General features: G+C 43.5%; 2 protein-coding genes across 2 annotated transcripts in view; both read left to right on the top strand.

Annotated features, from left to right (window-relative positions):
* The window catches only part of LOC126567793 (histone acetyltransferase KAT6A-like), a 504,467-nt gene that overhangs the window by 211,462 nt on the left and 277,091 nt on the right, over positions 1 to 15,914 (top strand). The window lies entirely within an intron of this gene.
* Positions 8,987 to 15,248, top strand: LOC126567943 (nyctalopin-like). The gene is made up of 3 exons (XM_050224318.1): positions 8,987 to 9,787; positions 10,636 to 10,796; positions 14,011 to 15,248. The coding sequence occupies exons 1-3, from the start codon at positions 8,987 to 8,989 to the stop codon at positions 15,203 to 15,205; spliced, it is 2,157 nt and encodes a 718-aa protein (XP_050080275.1). The 3' UTR covers positions 15,206 to 15,248.

Here is a 15,914-nt window from a genome sequence, read left to right as displayed (position 1 = left end):
AACACCGCAGGATCATTAGCCCGAACGGATGCTGTTGACTCCCGTAAATCAACATAATTTTGCTGTATTATATTTATTATCTCCACTGACAATGCGTTATTCTGTTCGCATTCTCCTTCGTTCCACGGATAGCAAGCGGAAGATAGCGAAGGGTCGGGGAAGTAACTTTTAACAATAAAAATACAAACATACGCTCTATAATAAAACGACAGACGGCAAGCAGACAGAGCCGCAGCATTGCAGCACACAAAGAAACTCACACCAGGCGAAAAAAAAACAGTACAAACAAGCGCAGTTGTGATGGAAAATTTATACTCTTCCCAAAAAGCGGTGAAGCAAAATCGACAAGTAAAACTCATTCGAAAGAATGAAAGAATTGGATGAGCAAAAAAAAAACCCAAGATACAGCCCAAACAGCTGTACAGCATCATTTACTTTTCTTTTTCCTAGCTCGAGAGCAAACTGCCAAATCGAGTGGGAAAAACCTCGTGGCCGGAAAACAGAGCCTCAGTTAGAGGGGAAAAACAGTGTCTGCAGAAAGGGGGGGATGCTTTCGCGGGATTTCTTTCAACGCCACATTTTCGTGGATGGGCTCATAAAGATGAGTTATTTTCCCGCTTATCAATTTAATGTACGTACGGTTATGTTCGTATTCAGGCCACCGGGTTCCTTTTCATTCCTTGGTGTTGCGTTCCTCTTCCTTTTTGCCGTCTTGAAGTTTGGTGTGTAATTAAACATCGCGCTTCTCTCGAACGGCTGCACAGCAACCAAGAAAATCCTCAGTGCAAAACACTACCCCCACATATGATACCACCACATGCTGACTGGCATCTGAATGTTCTGTACCGTCGTGTTTCCTTCTAATGGCATGTTCCTTTCGATGAGCCGTAAAAAAGCCACTTGTGACATGGGAAAATCTTTGCCCACAATGATTTTTACCGCACTGCCTCGCTGTAATCAAACGCATCGGTACGACGTAATGAACTCGGCAAATTATATTTCGAGGAAAGGCAACCAACGACGAGACGAGGGCCATATTTATGACTCGTTTCGTTTTGCCATTTTTCATCCCTTATCTTGGGCGATGATGCTCATTATTGCTTTGAGTGAAATGTAAGGAATATGGGTGAATGGGAAGCTTTTTTTCGTGTTATTTAACTTCAATTCAATGATATCGCATTGAATGAATAATTTGCAAACAGATAAATATTTGATAATAAATGGGGCTTTGGGAGCATAATACTTTAAGTCATTTAAGACAAAATTTCAAGGAGAATTTTATTCATCATTGAAAGATAAACATGCAATCCTTTAAACAGAGAGTCATGTGGTGTCCGACAATGACGTCAGTTTCTACTTGAAATCGTGAATATGAAGTTTTTATATCACATAATGTACATGGACATCATAAAACATCCAACAGTTATATAAATACTGAGAGTCCTTCGATATTCAGGCAGTTTCAGCAACAACCAACTCACCGACAGAATAATAGACAGTCTGCTACCTTTCACTCACCATAAAACCCAGCACTAAACGCAATCGGACATAAATCAACGTTAATCAACATGCTGCTCACTTTAGCCCAGAAATGCGTACCCATTAATCTTACGCATGCCATTAGAAGAAGTGTAACTGAATTTAATTCGCTTGCCTACCTGCCATATTGCACCAAGTCCCCAATACGCGACGGCAGACGCCAAAATACGGCTCCAAAGACGAAGGGTGTGTACCTTCGGGAGAACGATCGGCTAACTTTCTTTCCGCATTTCGCTCCCAACAGCGGGCGACAGCTGACAGCGAGCACCGTTAAATCATAATCTTGCGCACGGCTCGGTACGGTTTGTAAAGTGGAGTAGCACCAAAAGAGACCTGCTTATCCACTGGCAGAGATCAGGCGAACACAACCTACCGCACAAGAGGAACGCTTTTTTTCGCGGACGTTTTCTTGGAAAAATGGGAGTGATGGGAGTTCAGGGAGCAACACTGATTCAGCAGCTCTCTCCCCTCTAGAGATGCGACACAATGCACAAATGTTTCGCTACAACGACCGTCGGGAAGTGAGATTTTACGATGAGGACATCAAATTCTACACAAAGCTATTCCAGGTCCCGGGTGCGTACGTCGCGTTTGTTGATGTAGTTTGATGATGACTGGCACTCGACTTTGCAGCAAGCATATATCAGTGTGCTTTAATAGCAAAAAACAACCTCCTTCTAAACCTTGGGCTGAAGAGAGGCCCGGTGGCAAACGATTGACGCATGTAAACACTTAAACCATGCCAAGCGTTCGGAGAAGCACCAGATGGGAAAGATCCCCCGTCTCGTCGGCCATTCGCTCAACGTCGGTAGCACGGTGAGTAATAAACGACTTTGTTTTGGCAAATTGACTGAACGAGATGATCTGCAGCTTGGTGAACTCTTACCCACCCGGCGGGACCAGACAACGTTTCATTCCAAAACTCCCAACGCCTCGTTGAATGTCGCCGCATGGAGCTTCTACTACTAGCCACAACCAGACGACCCAAGGCTCTCTCTCGCTCTCTCACGTCTAGGGCCTGCCTCATTTCTCCTGCGTTCGATGCATCGTTTGTGGACAGAAAACCCAACCTGAACTACAACGAACCACGGTGCCCGAGTCTCGCGCCGAGTCTGCATAATGATGATATAGCGCGAACCGTACGCCACTACACACCATAAGCAGAAGTTATGCTTTTTTTACGCTTCCACCACATCAAACATCAAACACAACACAACCGATGCTCCCCGACCGGTTAGGCGCGCACAGACGACGACGACGCCACCACACGCCCGTTTTGGGGTGTTTGGTTTTACGACATGGATAAGTGACAGAGATTTAAAGTTACGCCCGGGTACGACGCGAAACTCCCCTGTAGTGGCGCGTACAGGCCACCGACGCCTGATTCGGTTGAGTTGTCGTTCTCCGGTGCACGTGATGGTTGGTACGCTTCTTTCGCCCGCTTTTAACGAGAATGCGTGCGTACGGCCTGTCGAATGGTGTAACTTTTTTCGGGATGTGTAATCTGCGGAATAAATTGATAATTAAAATTCCGGCATGGTTTCCTAGCGATTTTCTCTGGCAGGCACGGGTGAGATGTGCTAACAAGGTAAATAAACTTACTGCTACAGGAAAATGGTAGGATTCTGCATGGGTTGCAACGGTTCGTAAGGTAGATTTGGGCATGATTAGAACTATGGGAGGAAATTTATTTAAAACCTTGGCTTTTATTCTTGCCTATGATTTTTTTTTTTTAAATTGCTATAAATAAATCGTGTGACTACATGAGACATTCAGATTCTGAATTCAATAGCTGCATGTCGTCTAGATCAGAAACCATTCTAATGCATGAGAATTTTGCACAATGAATGTACACCAACAAATGCATCCAATCTCTTCAAATTCGCAACATCCGAGGCATTTCGGAAGTTTTTGAACAGAAATTTTGAAAAGCTGTGGTCAACAACTAAGCCCCCGAAACAGGAGTTTCCGGGATATCAAGAGTACCTTACTGGTCCAACAAATTATACCATTTGCCTGCCCTGTTGGGATAGCTTTCCCCTAGAGATAGGGGATCAATGTTGAGACACACAAACACACACAACACACGCTGCAACAAAGTGTTTACGGTGCATAACCTCATTGTTGTATATGCTGCCTTGTGTTTGCTTGCAAGTAGTATAACTTTTTATTAAGTTATTGGTTCGTTCGTTAAATGAAACACACACCACCAGTGTAATCAACCAATCTGTTCTCTGTGCGTTTTTTGATGGTAGAAGCAAACCATCATCCAACTACGCTCACGATAGTAAGGATAACTTTGCAAATATACACACACAAACACATATCTTCATGTGGAGTAGATACTCCCGGCTGCTTGCTGGTGGTACCCACCCGCAACATACCACGTCTCAACCAATCGTCTAACTCATAAAGCAATGTATGACTTCCTCCATACTAAAGTTTCTCTCCGTCATGTAAAATCATTGTAAACGCGAAGACACTGGCACGGAATGCTGGGCATGCAGTGTCTGCTGTGGGCCAGGCGCAAAATCAAACATCATTACAAACTAAGTTTATTTGAGTACGTTAGAATTTTACGAACAATTGCCTCACGCCCTTGTCCTAGCCCTGTGTCCTAGCAATACCTGTATCCTGTCGCAGCCACCCCGCAAGGAAGGAAGTTTGTCGAACCGGACGAAAGCGGGTGCAAGCAAACAGTAAACCATTTTCCCGGTAATGTCTTCCCGTGCTATAAATCTTCCTTTTTTCCCGGAGAATCTTTACGCCGCTTTTTGTTGACTCTTGCCGGAGCACAGTAGGGAGAGAGAGAGAGAGAGAAACTGAAGGACGACGATGATGATGATGACGAGCAGAAGAATCATAAGGACGTAACTTACCGTTTAGCTCGATTTTGATTGACACACACATACCGTGACCACTTTTATTTGCCAGCTGTGTTACACGGTCTAATTTATCACTCACCCGTGCGCCAAATGTGCCGATGTGTCATAGCGGTAAAATCAACTGGGCTACTACGCATCGCTTTACGCATCGGTTGCCAAATTGAGACATTAACTTAGGAACATTCTAGAAGACGACTCTGGTTTCTGGGCCGGTGTTTTGTTTCTTGAACGAATTTTTCGCTACCACCCGTCATGAAGTGGCACTTTTAGCCGTCATCGTCCATTGTTGTCTCGCTGGAACTGATGGGTTTTTACGTGTATCATTACGAAAGGAAAACAATGGACAACTGGGCTTTTGAGATATTCGAGTAGTTGTAGTATTTGGCCATGAATTCTTGACATTGCAGCGGGAGCGATGTGAAGTGGCTCGAGTATTTTATTTTCATTTTTTGTGTGCTGGAAAGATGACATCTATAGGAAACAGTACGATAGCGTAACCGTCAAATAAGATGCTTCTTCTTAATGGACAAAAAAGTTGTGAGTGTCTTTTTTCGTAAAATTAATACAACTAACTAAAAATATAACCTTTCACAAGATTAAAAAATATTTTACAAACAACGAATATTGCTATCACCCTCAACTTCAGTCCACTTTAAATTGAACAGCTACGTGAACGTTGTAGCAAAATTGCAAGTAAAACCATCCGACTGCCAACAATAAGTTGTGTTTGTTTTCTCACCACCAGCTTGCTTCTCTTTTATGACCCCGTTTTCGATCGCAACGCCACGAAACTCCTTTTGCAACTTCTTTTCACGGTGCAATAGGAAGAAGGTTTTTTAGTGCTACTATTACTTCGACCTCTGCCTACAGTTCCTGATTTCACGTTTTCAAATAAAACTAGCAAACACAGCACAGGGCACGACTGCTGCTGCTGCACGTACATATTTATGATACTGCTGGCGATGAATATTAAAGCCTGGAATCGATGAAGATGCTCTCTTTACTTTTGAAACGAAGTGTTTGAGATGGGCCAAGCGCAAAAGACCGTTAACTAAATAACAAAACAAAACAAAACGTTTTGTTTCAATTGTGCTATCTTTTCTATGCGATCTTCAAACGACGTTTACATTTGAAGATAATTTTATACTTCAAAAATATAAAAAATCCAAAATAAAAGCTTCTTTCAAGCTGATAAGTTGTTTAGTAAATGTAGTCAAAACTCAAAAGAAATAAACATAACATCAATGACTTCGCGGAAAGGAATGTCTCCGCCGTATTGTCAAAGGAATATTATTACTTATTTCAAAACAATAAAATAAAGTTTGACTAATAAAGAAGTAAATTATCTTTTTGAGTTTTAAAATCACTAATTAAAGGAAAAGGCAAAAACATAAAAATGCAAATGTAGGAAAAACCTGTAAAAAGATATTCAACCAACGTATAAGAGGCTAAGCTTGTAATGAAAAAGCAACAGCAACATGAAAAAGTTTATGAAAATTATACAAAAATCGTCACAGCCACGGGATGAAATTCATCATTTTAGGTGAAAAGAATGTCATATAAACCCGATCACAAAATGAGAAAAAATAATCGTCCTCTTCCCAATCCGGAAGGTTGTGAAGGGCATTACATTAGGCCACAAAAGAAATTAACATTGCCAGACCGTCATTAAAAAATAAAAACAAACCAACAAACAAAAAGACGGCAACATTTAGAAAGTATCGAATCTTCGATTACCTCAGATTCAGTTGAAAAGCAAACAAATTTAAATAAATAGCTTGCTAAAAGTTGAAAACATTACTGTTCTGCAAAGGAATAAAATGAAGCATAAAGCAACCAATCTCCCAGTCAGCTCATAAACTTTTCCTATATGAGCCGAACGTCTTAGCCATTGCATTAAACCTTCACCTTTAGTTAGCAATAGGCATTTCATCTTCCTTCTTTCGAGTCCACACAATCCGCGACACTTGACAAACGACCTCCACTGAACCTGTTGCGGCTACATCATTCGCACCCATTCGCTACCGGCTTTTTCCAGTTGCCACAGTATCCAAATTTAAAATCCCACCACCACGCGCGGGGGAACAATGTTACTAACGCGGCACAATAGAACTCCGCACGGGTTGTGGCTCATTAGATTGGTGAAAAAAGGAGAAGAAAGTACGATGCGTAAATTGTTACCCAGACGGCTTGCCTGTTTCCACTGAAAACCCGCCCCAAACCACCATAAACTTCCCCTCCAAGAGGTCAGACAGGTGTCAGACAGTGTACGGAGGGCAAAGGGAATTAATTTCTGTCTCGTACAGAACTAAAAATAACAATATTGTAAGCGCTAGCGTAACATCGCAAGGGAAAGCACCATCACAGCCGGGCATCTTTTGTACGCTTGTATGCACATCTGCACCATCCAACGCCTCCTTACTCCTCCTCCAAATCCACTCCTCCATCAGAATTTCTACGCAGCTTATGCGTGTAAGAGTAAAATCTGTCCCGTTTTGCTTGTGGACAGATTTTTGGCTAAGTGGCTCCGGCGCGCTCTATAATGGGGCGCTCTTTCTTAGTCTCACGCTCGGCTCTAAATTAAACGCCACAACAGGATTCGAATCCAAAACAGCTGAAGAAACAATAAAATGGGGGAAAATCCCCCATCATCCATTCCCGGTCCACGCTGGATGAAAATTGGCCTACAGTGCCGCAAGGGTTTAGGTTTAAAAATGGCGACCGTAAAGGCAATGGGCGAACGCCAGACAGGCCCCGCGGGCAGCTGCGCGTTTGGGTGTATAAATGGGGTAAAACATTCTACAACTGCTTTTACTACGGAATTCGATGATTTGGCATTCGTTTTTCGCGTTCCTTCTGAAACTGTACCTTCCAGGGCACACATTTTACACAAACCCCTTTCTTCCTGTGCCACAGCTCCGTCACCAAACACGGGCGTGGAATGTATTCGCCTGGACCGAATTTCATCGCGTTTTGTGCCTGAGAGTTTTTTGGTTCGTGATTTATTTATTTTCTTCCTTGATTATAGTACTCGTACCGCGGCACGCAAACATAGACAAGTCTTTAAATTGAAGCATTGTTGCTTTTAGTCATTACTTTAATTATTTCCAAAGCATCTAGACGAAACGTCAGCGACAGCCAGGCCGAGTGGTTCGCGTTAAAACAATGTGTTTGGAAAGCAAATTTGAAAACGAAATTAAAAACAAACTTGCGCATCCTTTTTTGTATAATGGAAAGCATGAACTAAGAGTAACTTTTTGATAAAAACATTAGGTCCCGAATTTAAGACTAACAGCAAAACAATGTGTGAGTAATAATTGATTCATGTTGGGCAAATTACTGATCACACTCATTGCCAAAGCATAAGGCAAAGCAACAACAAGTTTAACAAGCTATCGAACGCTTTCAAACACAATTGTCTGTACTTTAAAACACAACCGTAACTTCAATCCCAAAACAATAACCAACGGCACGTGCCAATTCGCATTATACCACTTAAAGCACTTTACTCCTTTTTCCAACTCACATCTACATAGCGATGTTCATAAAGTGGTACTGTGTTTTCCGCCACAAGCATCGCGTGCCGAACGGCCATTCCCGCAACCAAGCAGCCAAGTGTCAAGAGTGACAAGTTTTTGACAGATTACACGTTACCGAAACCGACCTTATCCATATTCTAAGCAGTGGTTTGGTGGAAGATGTTTCGAGTGTATACCGGGGTACCATTTTCTTCAGCCAAATTGTTGGAAGTTTTGTGGGTGAAATATTTCGTGTGCTGTGGATGAGGCACAGTGGTACCAAGAAGTTACGCCACACTCGAAGGAAAAAGAGAAAGAGAGAGTTGGGGGTGTGCCTAATTTGTGGTTAGGCTGGGATGATTATGAGTTGCGTTATGATTTATGTAGTAACAATATTGCTCTCTTGGTATGCATCGAGAAGGTCGTTACGGAAGTTTGTCGCTCGTCCGTAAATCTCGCTTGGGTGGAAATACATCTTAAAGATGCAGAGATATCTTTGGTGGCATTTTAGGATATAAAGAAGGTATTAAATGGCAACAAAAATAGATACAAATAGCCAAATAAAATGTATTTCTTCTGAAGCCTAGAATAGCTACACGGCAGTATTCAAATAATTGGAACTATACAGTACTTAGTTTCAGGTTCGAAAAAATATACTACATTTCTCTGACAAGATTCTAAAAGACTTTCGAAAAGTCAGCAAGTTTCTTCAGTTATTATTATTCTACCAAAATATTGCAGCATTTACCTATTTAATTCCATCCAACACTGTTCCATCGTGCCACAGATCTACTGACATCTACATCGTGCCTGATCTACAATTAAGGCACACATTATTTATTTCTTTATCCAAATCTCAAAAAAGATAAGCGCATTAACCACTATCACTTTCTCCTTTTTCCCTTTCTATTCAGATGTGCATCAATCGAACGTGAGCGAATGCCTCAGATGTGGCTAGCAGGCTACGATCGAAACCCGAACCAGAGCAGAGATTAAATCCACTCCAAAAGGAAAACTACAATCAGGGCAGCCTAGTGACGCATCATGGCAGAAGCAAGTGGACCACCACCGTTCACCGTCGTCACGCTATCGGTGCTGCTATTGGCGCTCACCCATCTGCCCACAGCAAACAGCTTCTGCCCTTCGCTCTGTACCTGTGAGAGCGATCGCAATCTACGCACGTCCTGCATAAACGCCTCGCTCGAGGTGGTACCGATCCAGCTCAATCCGGACGTGCGGTACCTTAACCTTACCGCCAACCAGATCACCAACGTACACTTTACGCTCGCCTTCTACTATCAGCTCGAGTCGCTCGATCTCTCCCACAACCTGATCGATTCGCTTGGGTCGAAAAATTTCGAATCGCAGGAAAAGCTGCTAGCGCTTAACGTTAGCCACAATGTGCTGCAAACTCTGCTGAAGGACAGCTTCCGAGGGTTGAAACGGCTCGAACTGTTGCGGCTCGGTGACAATCAGCTGGAGCAGATTCATCCAACCGCATTTCAAGCCCTGGCGTCCTTGCGTCGATTGGAGCTAATGAACAACCGGCTAGTAAGCTTCGAGGACGGTGTGCTAAGGCCGCTGGTAGCTCTCGAAACGTTGCTGCTGGCCAACAATCAGCTGCTGGAGGTACCGTACGAAGGTAATCTGGAGTATGTGAGGTCACTGCGCCATCTCGACCTGTCCACCAATCTGATCGAGTTCGTCGGCAACGATAGCTTCGCCACGCTGCACGAGCTGCGCACACTCCGGCTGGCCGGGAACGTGCTGGTGGAGCTCGACTGGAGCGCATTCAGTGGACTGAATGCGCTGCAGCTTCTCGACCTAGCGGACAACAATCTAACGGTAAGTCCCGTTCGGTCGTTGCATAATTAAATGGGCTTTTTGTGGGAGGTTGAGTCCACACAAATCTCAACACGGGTTGAGCAACTTTCGATCGATACAATTTGAAATGCAAATTAATAGAATTTAATAAACCATTTCCATGCAATTAATCCAGCCGCTGTGTGATGTGCCCGTGCTTTACGGAACACGCCACCGTTCGGTTCATTTTTGTGGATACGGTTGATGTGTGAAGAAAGCGATACCATTAGTTAGTGGTGGCGCGACAACACATAGGCTGTTGTCCGAGGAAGGGTTTCGGTGCATCAGCGATGAAATTTGTTGACACATGTTGTGAAGAGTTTATGAACGGATTGAAATGAGATCCGTTACGAGTTGAGATGACCGTCACTCGAAGGGAAAGATTTACGTTTAATGATCCATTTATGTAGAATGCTTAATGCTTTTGAAATAGAGTTTTATCAGTTCTCTTTAAAGTTGTATTTTTATTTAGATCAAATAATTATAAAACCCAAAGGATAAGACGATCAACGGTCAAAAGAACTATACATGATTAAATCTAATTCTCATATCAATTATTTCCTATAAATAATTATTGCATCCACTGATAGAAGCAGTGTGCCGACGTGCCATAACGATACTCGTGTAGAGGGAATTATTTTCACCCCATTGACATCGCTGATGGAGTGTGGACGGCTTTGACTCCCGATAATGCTTATAATTTATTTCGATTGAATCCCACAACCACCTGCATCAGTCCACATCCCCTCTCCCAGAAGGGAGTTGAAATTTTCACTTTCACATTCTGCTCATCCCCCGGTTCTCTGCTCTTTTCTACACCCAATTTCCAGACCATCCCAACGGTGCAGCTGTCGAAGCTGTACAATCTGACCACGCTGACACTGAGCGGTAATTCGTTCGTCGAGCTACCGCCGGTTGCCTTCCAGAATCTGTTTCAACTGCGTGAGCTACATCTGGACCGGTTGGATCGATTGGAGCGCATCGATACGAGGTAAGTGCACAGTGTGTCCGGGAGAGCTTCGACATTATCCCTCACGGGAGCTTTATCATCCAAGTGGTTTTTTTTTTTTCGTTCGTACCGCTGATGCATCTAAGCACAACCCCGCACATGGTGTAAATAAAGTGCAACTGCAGTTGAACACCACCGTACGAACACAGTGTAAAGCATCGAAAATCGATTGTCAGTTCCGATGCAATCCGTTATGAGCTGCCAGCATTCCACTTGACTCTCGGGGAAAAGTTATACTAGCGGGATGGGGATGGTAAAAGTTGGCTGGAATGATGTTATCATCACCACCCACGGTACGCCACGATCAATGCAAGCTGGAACTCAGGCGAACCCGAATGGATTTTACGATAAAATGTTGCTGGCTCATGAAATGAACCAGAGAGAAAGCGTTTGAAAACGTTCGAGAAGTAGTAAAACGCGGGCTGCCAAAAGGTTTTTCCCGAACGAGCTGTCATCAACGTTTGTAACGATCGGCTGGGATTATAGCATTTTCCAACCCTCCCAGGGATCCTCCCTTTCGAGGCACGTGTTGGAGTGTTCGTGAACGTGCACCGCAACTGAAGCGCAATATCTTCATTAGATGGCGTTACTTTCGAAGCTCGTTCTTTCGTGTAGTAATGTAATGTAGCCTAGCGGTCGGGTGATCCCGTTCAAACATATACCGCCGCGCATATCTCGCTATACTCTGGACTATTCTGATAGGTGATGAAGTTTTATATATTTATGACTCTCACCACAACACAAACACGTAAAGCAAGTGGTCTCACAAATGGTTCGTTCCACTGTTAAACGATGGTAACGAGTCATTTTTAAGGCAGAATGAAATTGACAAGCAATGAACATTTATTCGCGATTATGGCTTCATAGTTGTTTCCTCTTCTTAGCTGTGATCAAGGGACATCACATCAAACACATCAAGGAAAATATCCATAAATTTTGAAAAATCGAAGAAAAAACGATAAATTAGTTGCGAAGGTTTCATTTTAACTTGTACCACATCGGTCGAGGAGAGCTATAATTTTAGAGCAAAAATAAATAGGACAATGTCTCTAGATTGCATACTGAAAATAAGATTTGGCATATCTCTAGCAGGATAAGGAATGTTAGAACTGGGAGGCCGCAACCTCTCGATGGTGATGGACCAAGAAGGTGAAATTGATTATTTGAAAAAGATGGAATAGAAAGATTTAAAAATGTAATATTTGAATTAATCAGTTGATTTTATTTTTCAATTGCACCCTAGTAAAATGTGTTTTATGAGATTCACAGAAAATTAAATTCCAATGCTGTTTGACGATTTATTCATATAATCCATGCAAAAACAAAAACCTTCAAAACCCTCTTGAGTCATCCAATACTTATTTTATTTTGACAAACTATTTTCAAAATTAAAATCAACCTACTCGCAACCGATGGTTTCTCTGCACCCATCTAACACTGTCTCAGGATACGCAGTATTCACATGCCCTAAACCTTACTATCGTCTCGTGTTGTTTACCGCTGCACCACTATAAAAACCCTGACAACGCGAGTCTGGTGAAAGTTTCGCGTGTAATTTCGGTAAAAACCTTCTCGCACGCACGTTTCACATGTCCTCGTTCTGGTGGCAAAAATAGCTTCTTCCTACCGTGGCGATGAGAGCGCGAAATACAAAAAAAACACACACACACAGACACAAAGGAAACCCAACGCGAAAATGTGATAGTTCATCATCAGAATTCTTTCTAGCTCGGTTAGAAATGGCTACCATTGCATTGGGAGGCGAATCGTTGCCTGTTGGCAGCCAGAACAATAGCAGCACAAACGGTGAAATGGCGGACGTATCGAAAGTTGGGACGAATTCACACATTCGCCAACTATTTTTGTACGTTCTAGCCGCACTCTGCAACGGGAATGCGCCATCATTTGCCATCAGTGCTCACCGTAACGGAGGGTTACGGCCCGCCCGTTGTCGGAGGAACATAAAGTGTATTTTATTGTTAGTCGTATGCGTCATACTTGCGAAGCAGTCTCCGTTAGCATGCAGCTGCCAAATTACGCTGCCAAGATCTACTTCCATGTTCGCACTCGCACACGAACGTCGTTGCGCAAGATCATGCCAAACGGTATTTAGTCTGGCTACGGCAGGAACAACACATCCTTTTACCGTGTCGGTTGATGTTAGATGGCGGTTCTTCGTTATAAGAAGTTGGAACTATTTCTGACACATGCAATATTCGTACTCTAAGGGATGTTTTCTGGGTAATCGGCACAAAAAAAGTGTGTTCTTGCGTTATTTTTATTTTGAAATCTACAGATTGCTTATCAAACACGTCAGGTGCATCGAATGTAGAGCACAAAGCTGGAAGCCTAGACCTCAGGATCATGGAGATCATTTGCTCCTTTTTTCATCACAAAACGTGTCTTCCGTTTAGTGATGGTCAAATTGCATCAAGACTTCTTCTGCTTGGCTTAACGTCCTTGCTTGATATAAGCATAATAAAATATGGAAGCAACAGGCTCATCCAAAACATCAAAAACTCACCTCAAATGAAGCAGAAGTGGATTGTTTCGAGAGTATCTGTATTGGCAGCAAACATAATACGCTGGCCCTTCACTTCAAAGTTTACCGCAGCCTGTGCCAGCATCCAAAAGCCGCATGTTTTCATGTACCAAGCCGTATAAATTGTAGCACCATTAACAATGCTATCTTGTGTATGCCACTCGCTCCAACTTTGTCCACCGTGTAACGCCGCAAAAGCAAAGCTATTCGCTCGATTTGCTCCGTACGTCGTAAACATAACTCCTGCAGTGATATCAAGCCAGTGTCTCCTCTGCTCGAGGGTTGCATTTGCATTGTAACTCGCGACACTTCATGAACCGTGCTTACCGCGATAACTACCGTGAACAATATTCTCGAAACAGTCGCGCAGTGTGGGCTCAGAAATATACAATCAAATGTAATGAGTTGTAAAAAAAAAACACATAAATTTGTGTCTGTATGTGGGGCAAATTTTGTGGTGAAACACATACGAGGATACATTTGAGGGAGATGATCAAATGCCTAACTGAATCATATTCTCATTAGTTGCGGTTATTGTGGGTGATTTGAAGGGGATTTTTATGCTGCCTGCAAAGTTCAACAAACAAAAATCTCATAAAACACAATGCTTTAATCTGCCATATTCGTTTCTTTCTATTCTTATTTCTTCACCAGAGCTTTTATTGATAATACGCATCTGCAGGCGTTAACCCTCGACGACAATCCCTCGTTTTCGGCCCTTCCCGTGCGTCTATTTCACGGCAACCCGCATCTCATCGACATTTCCATGCGTCGCAACGCACTACTTACGCTGGACGCGGTCCAGTTTCCGCTCGATCGTCTGCAGCGGCTTAAGCTGGCAGGCAATCCACTCGTATGTAACTGCACCATTCGGTGGCTGTGGCGACTAGTGACCGGTACGCTCGATGACGACGATGGTGATGATCCGGACGGTGTTGCCTTCCTGGGCAAATCGTTAGCAGATCACACGAACATAACCACCGTACTGCTGATCGATAAGGACGAGATCGGCTGTGATCTGAACGAGGATGGCCTGGTGACGAGGCGCACCCTTCGCAACATGTCCGAGAGTGATATAAACTGTCCAGCGCATCTTATTACAGTGCTGAGCATACTGCTCAGTTTGCTGCTTCTGACGCTTGGAGCCGGTGCAGCTATCCTGTATCGGCGCAAGTCTCGCGAGCGTAAAAAAATACTTCAAGAGCGTAAAAACGTGCACGAGCGTATTGTGCCGCAAAAGGTGGACAAGCTGGAGCTGGAACGCTACCTAGCACAGCAAGTCCTGTCCAACGACTATCGAGAACTGAGGCCCGCCTGTGATCTTCCGGTACGGTACGATCTGAAGTATCCGGACCAAACGGCACACCAGCTGGGTGTTCCTGTTGTGGATGTGGATCCCGACTCGGATCACTACGAGAACATAGACTACCTCCAGCACCAGCGAGTCCTTGGCAATTCGACCACCGCGAACACGCCCTCCTCACAGTCCATCATTACGAACCCGTTTCACCATCACCAACCACCAAGCCAATATCACTACGTACAGGGACATCCTCAAATGCATTCGGCCACTTACCAACACTCACAACCACATCAAAGTCCCTCCCAACACCACCAACACCATCACCATCATCATCATCCGCAAGCACCGGCGATGACGATGCAACATCCGCACAAGTATCCACACCAGCAGCACCACCACGCGGCAGCAGGTCCTCCCCCATCTGCCAACACGAACAGTAACACCTTGCCAGTGCCTCCGGTGCAGCGTAGCCTCAATAACTATTCGCCCAACTTCTTCATCTACGTGCTGTACTCGCACTTCATACTGCTGCTGCTAGCCTTATGATGAGGAGGCACTGCACGACACGGTACAGGATGCGTACTGCGATAGACGCGTGGTGTACGGCCGCTCGCACATGTGCGTGTACCACTAGCGCCCAACAAACTGGGCATGTAGCAATGAAGCAATCCAATCAAACTTTCGACTCATTTTGTACAGAAAATTAGGGCAAACGGAACATAAGAAATTTCATTTAATCTTTATCCCTTTTTGTTCTATCCGTCACCAGATGTCGTAGCATTGCTTAGGTGGATACCAAATGAACGACAAGGCTAGTAAGAAAATGACAACAAAACAACACTTGTACATGTACACTTTTTGGGTGGCAAACAGACACACACACACACAGGCCCAAACCCTAGGCTAATGTTAACAAAAACAAGAGACACCCATTACATTAAGGTAAATTGTTTTTTGTTTTCGAAAAATCGTTCAAATGCGCCATACTAGATTAAGTGGATTTTGTAACTCGAATTGTACTGTATGTTAAGCAAGAAAGAAAGAAAAAAACCAATAAAAAATATTTACCAAACAAGGAAATTATACTAAGGGAAGCAATCAATGCAATATGATTTTACAGGTTTTGAAGAAAATCCGTTGAGCCTTACACCATTTGCGCTAATTCATTTATGTAAGCTAGTGTCCAGAGATGTCATTTTTTCCCCTGTATACTAAATAATACTGAGCGTTTGTTATGTTTCTGACATTTTGTACA

Source organism: Anopheles maculipalpis, chromosome 2RL (genome assembly GCF_943734695.1).
Source record: "Anopheles maculipalpis chromosome 2RL, idAnoMacuDA_375_x, whole genome shotgun sequence".
Lineage (NCBI taxonomy): Eukaryota > Metazoa > Arthropoda > Insecta > Diptera > Culicidae > Anopheles > Anopheles maculipalpis.
This window is presented reverse-complemented; position numbering and strand designations above follow the sequence as displayed.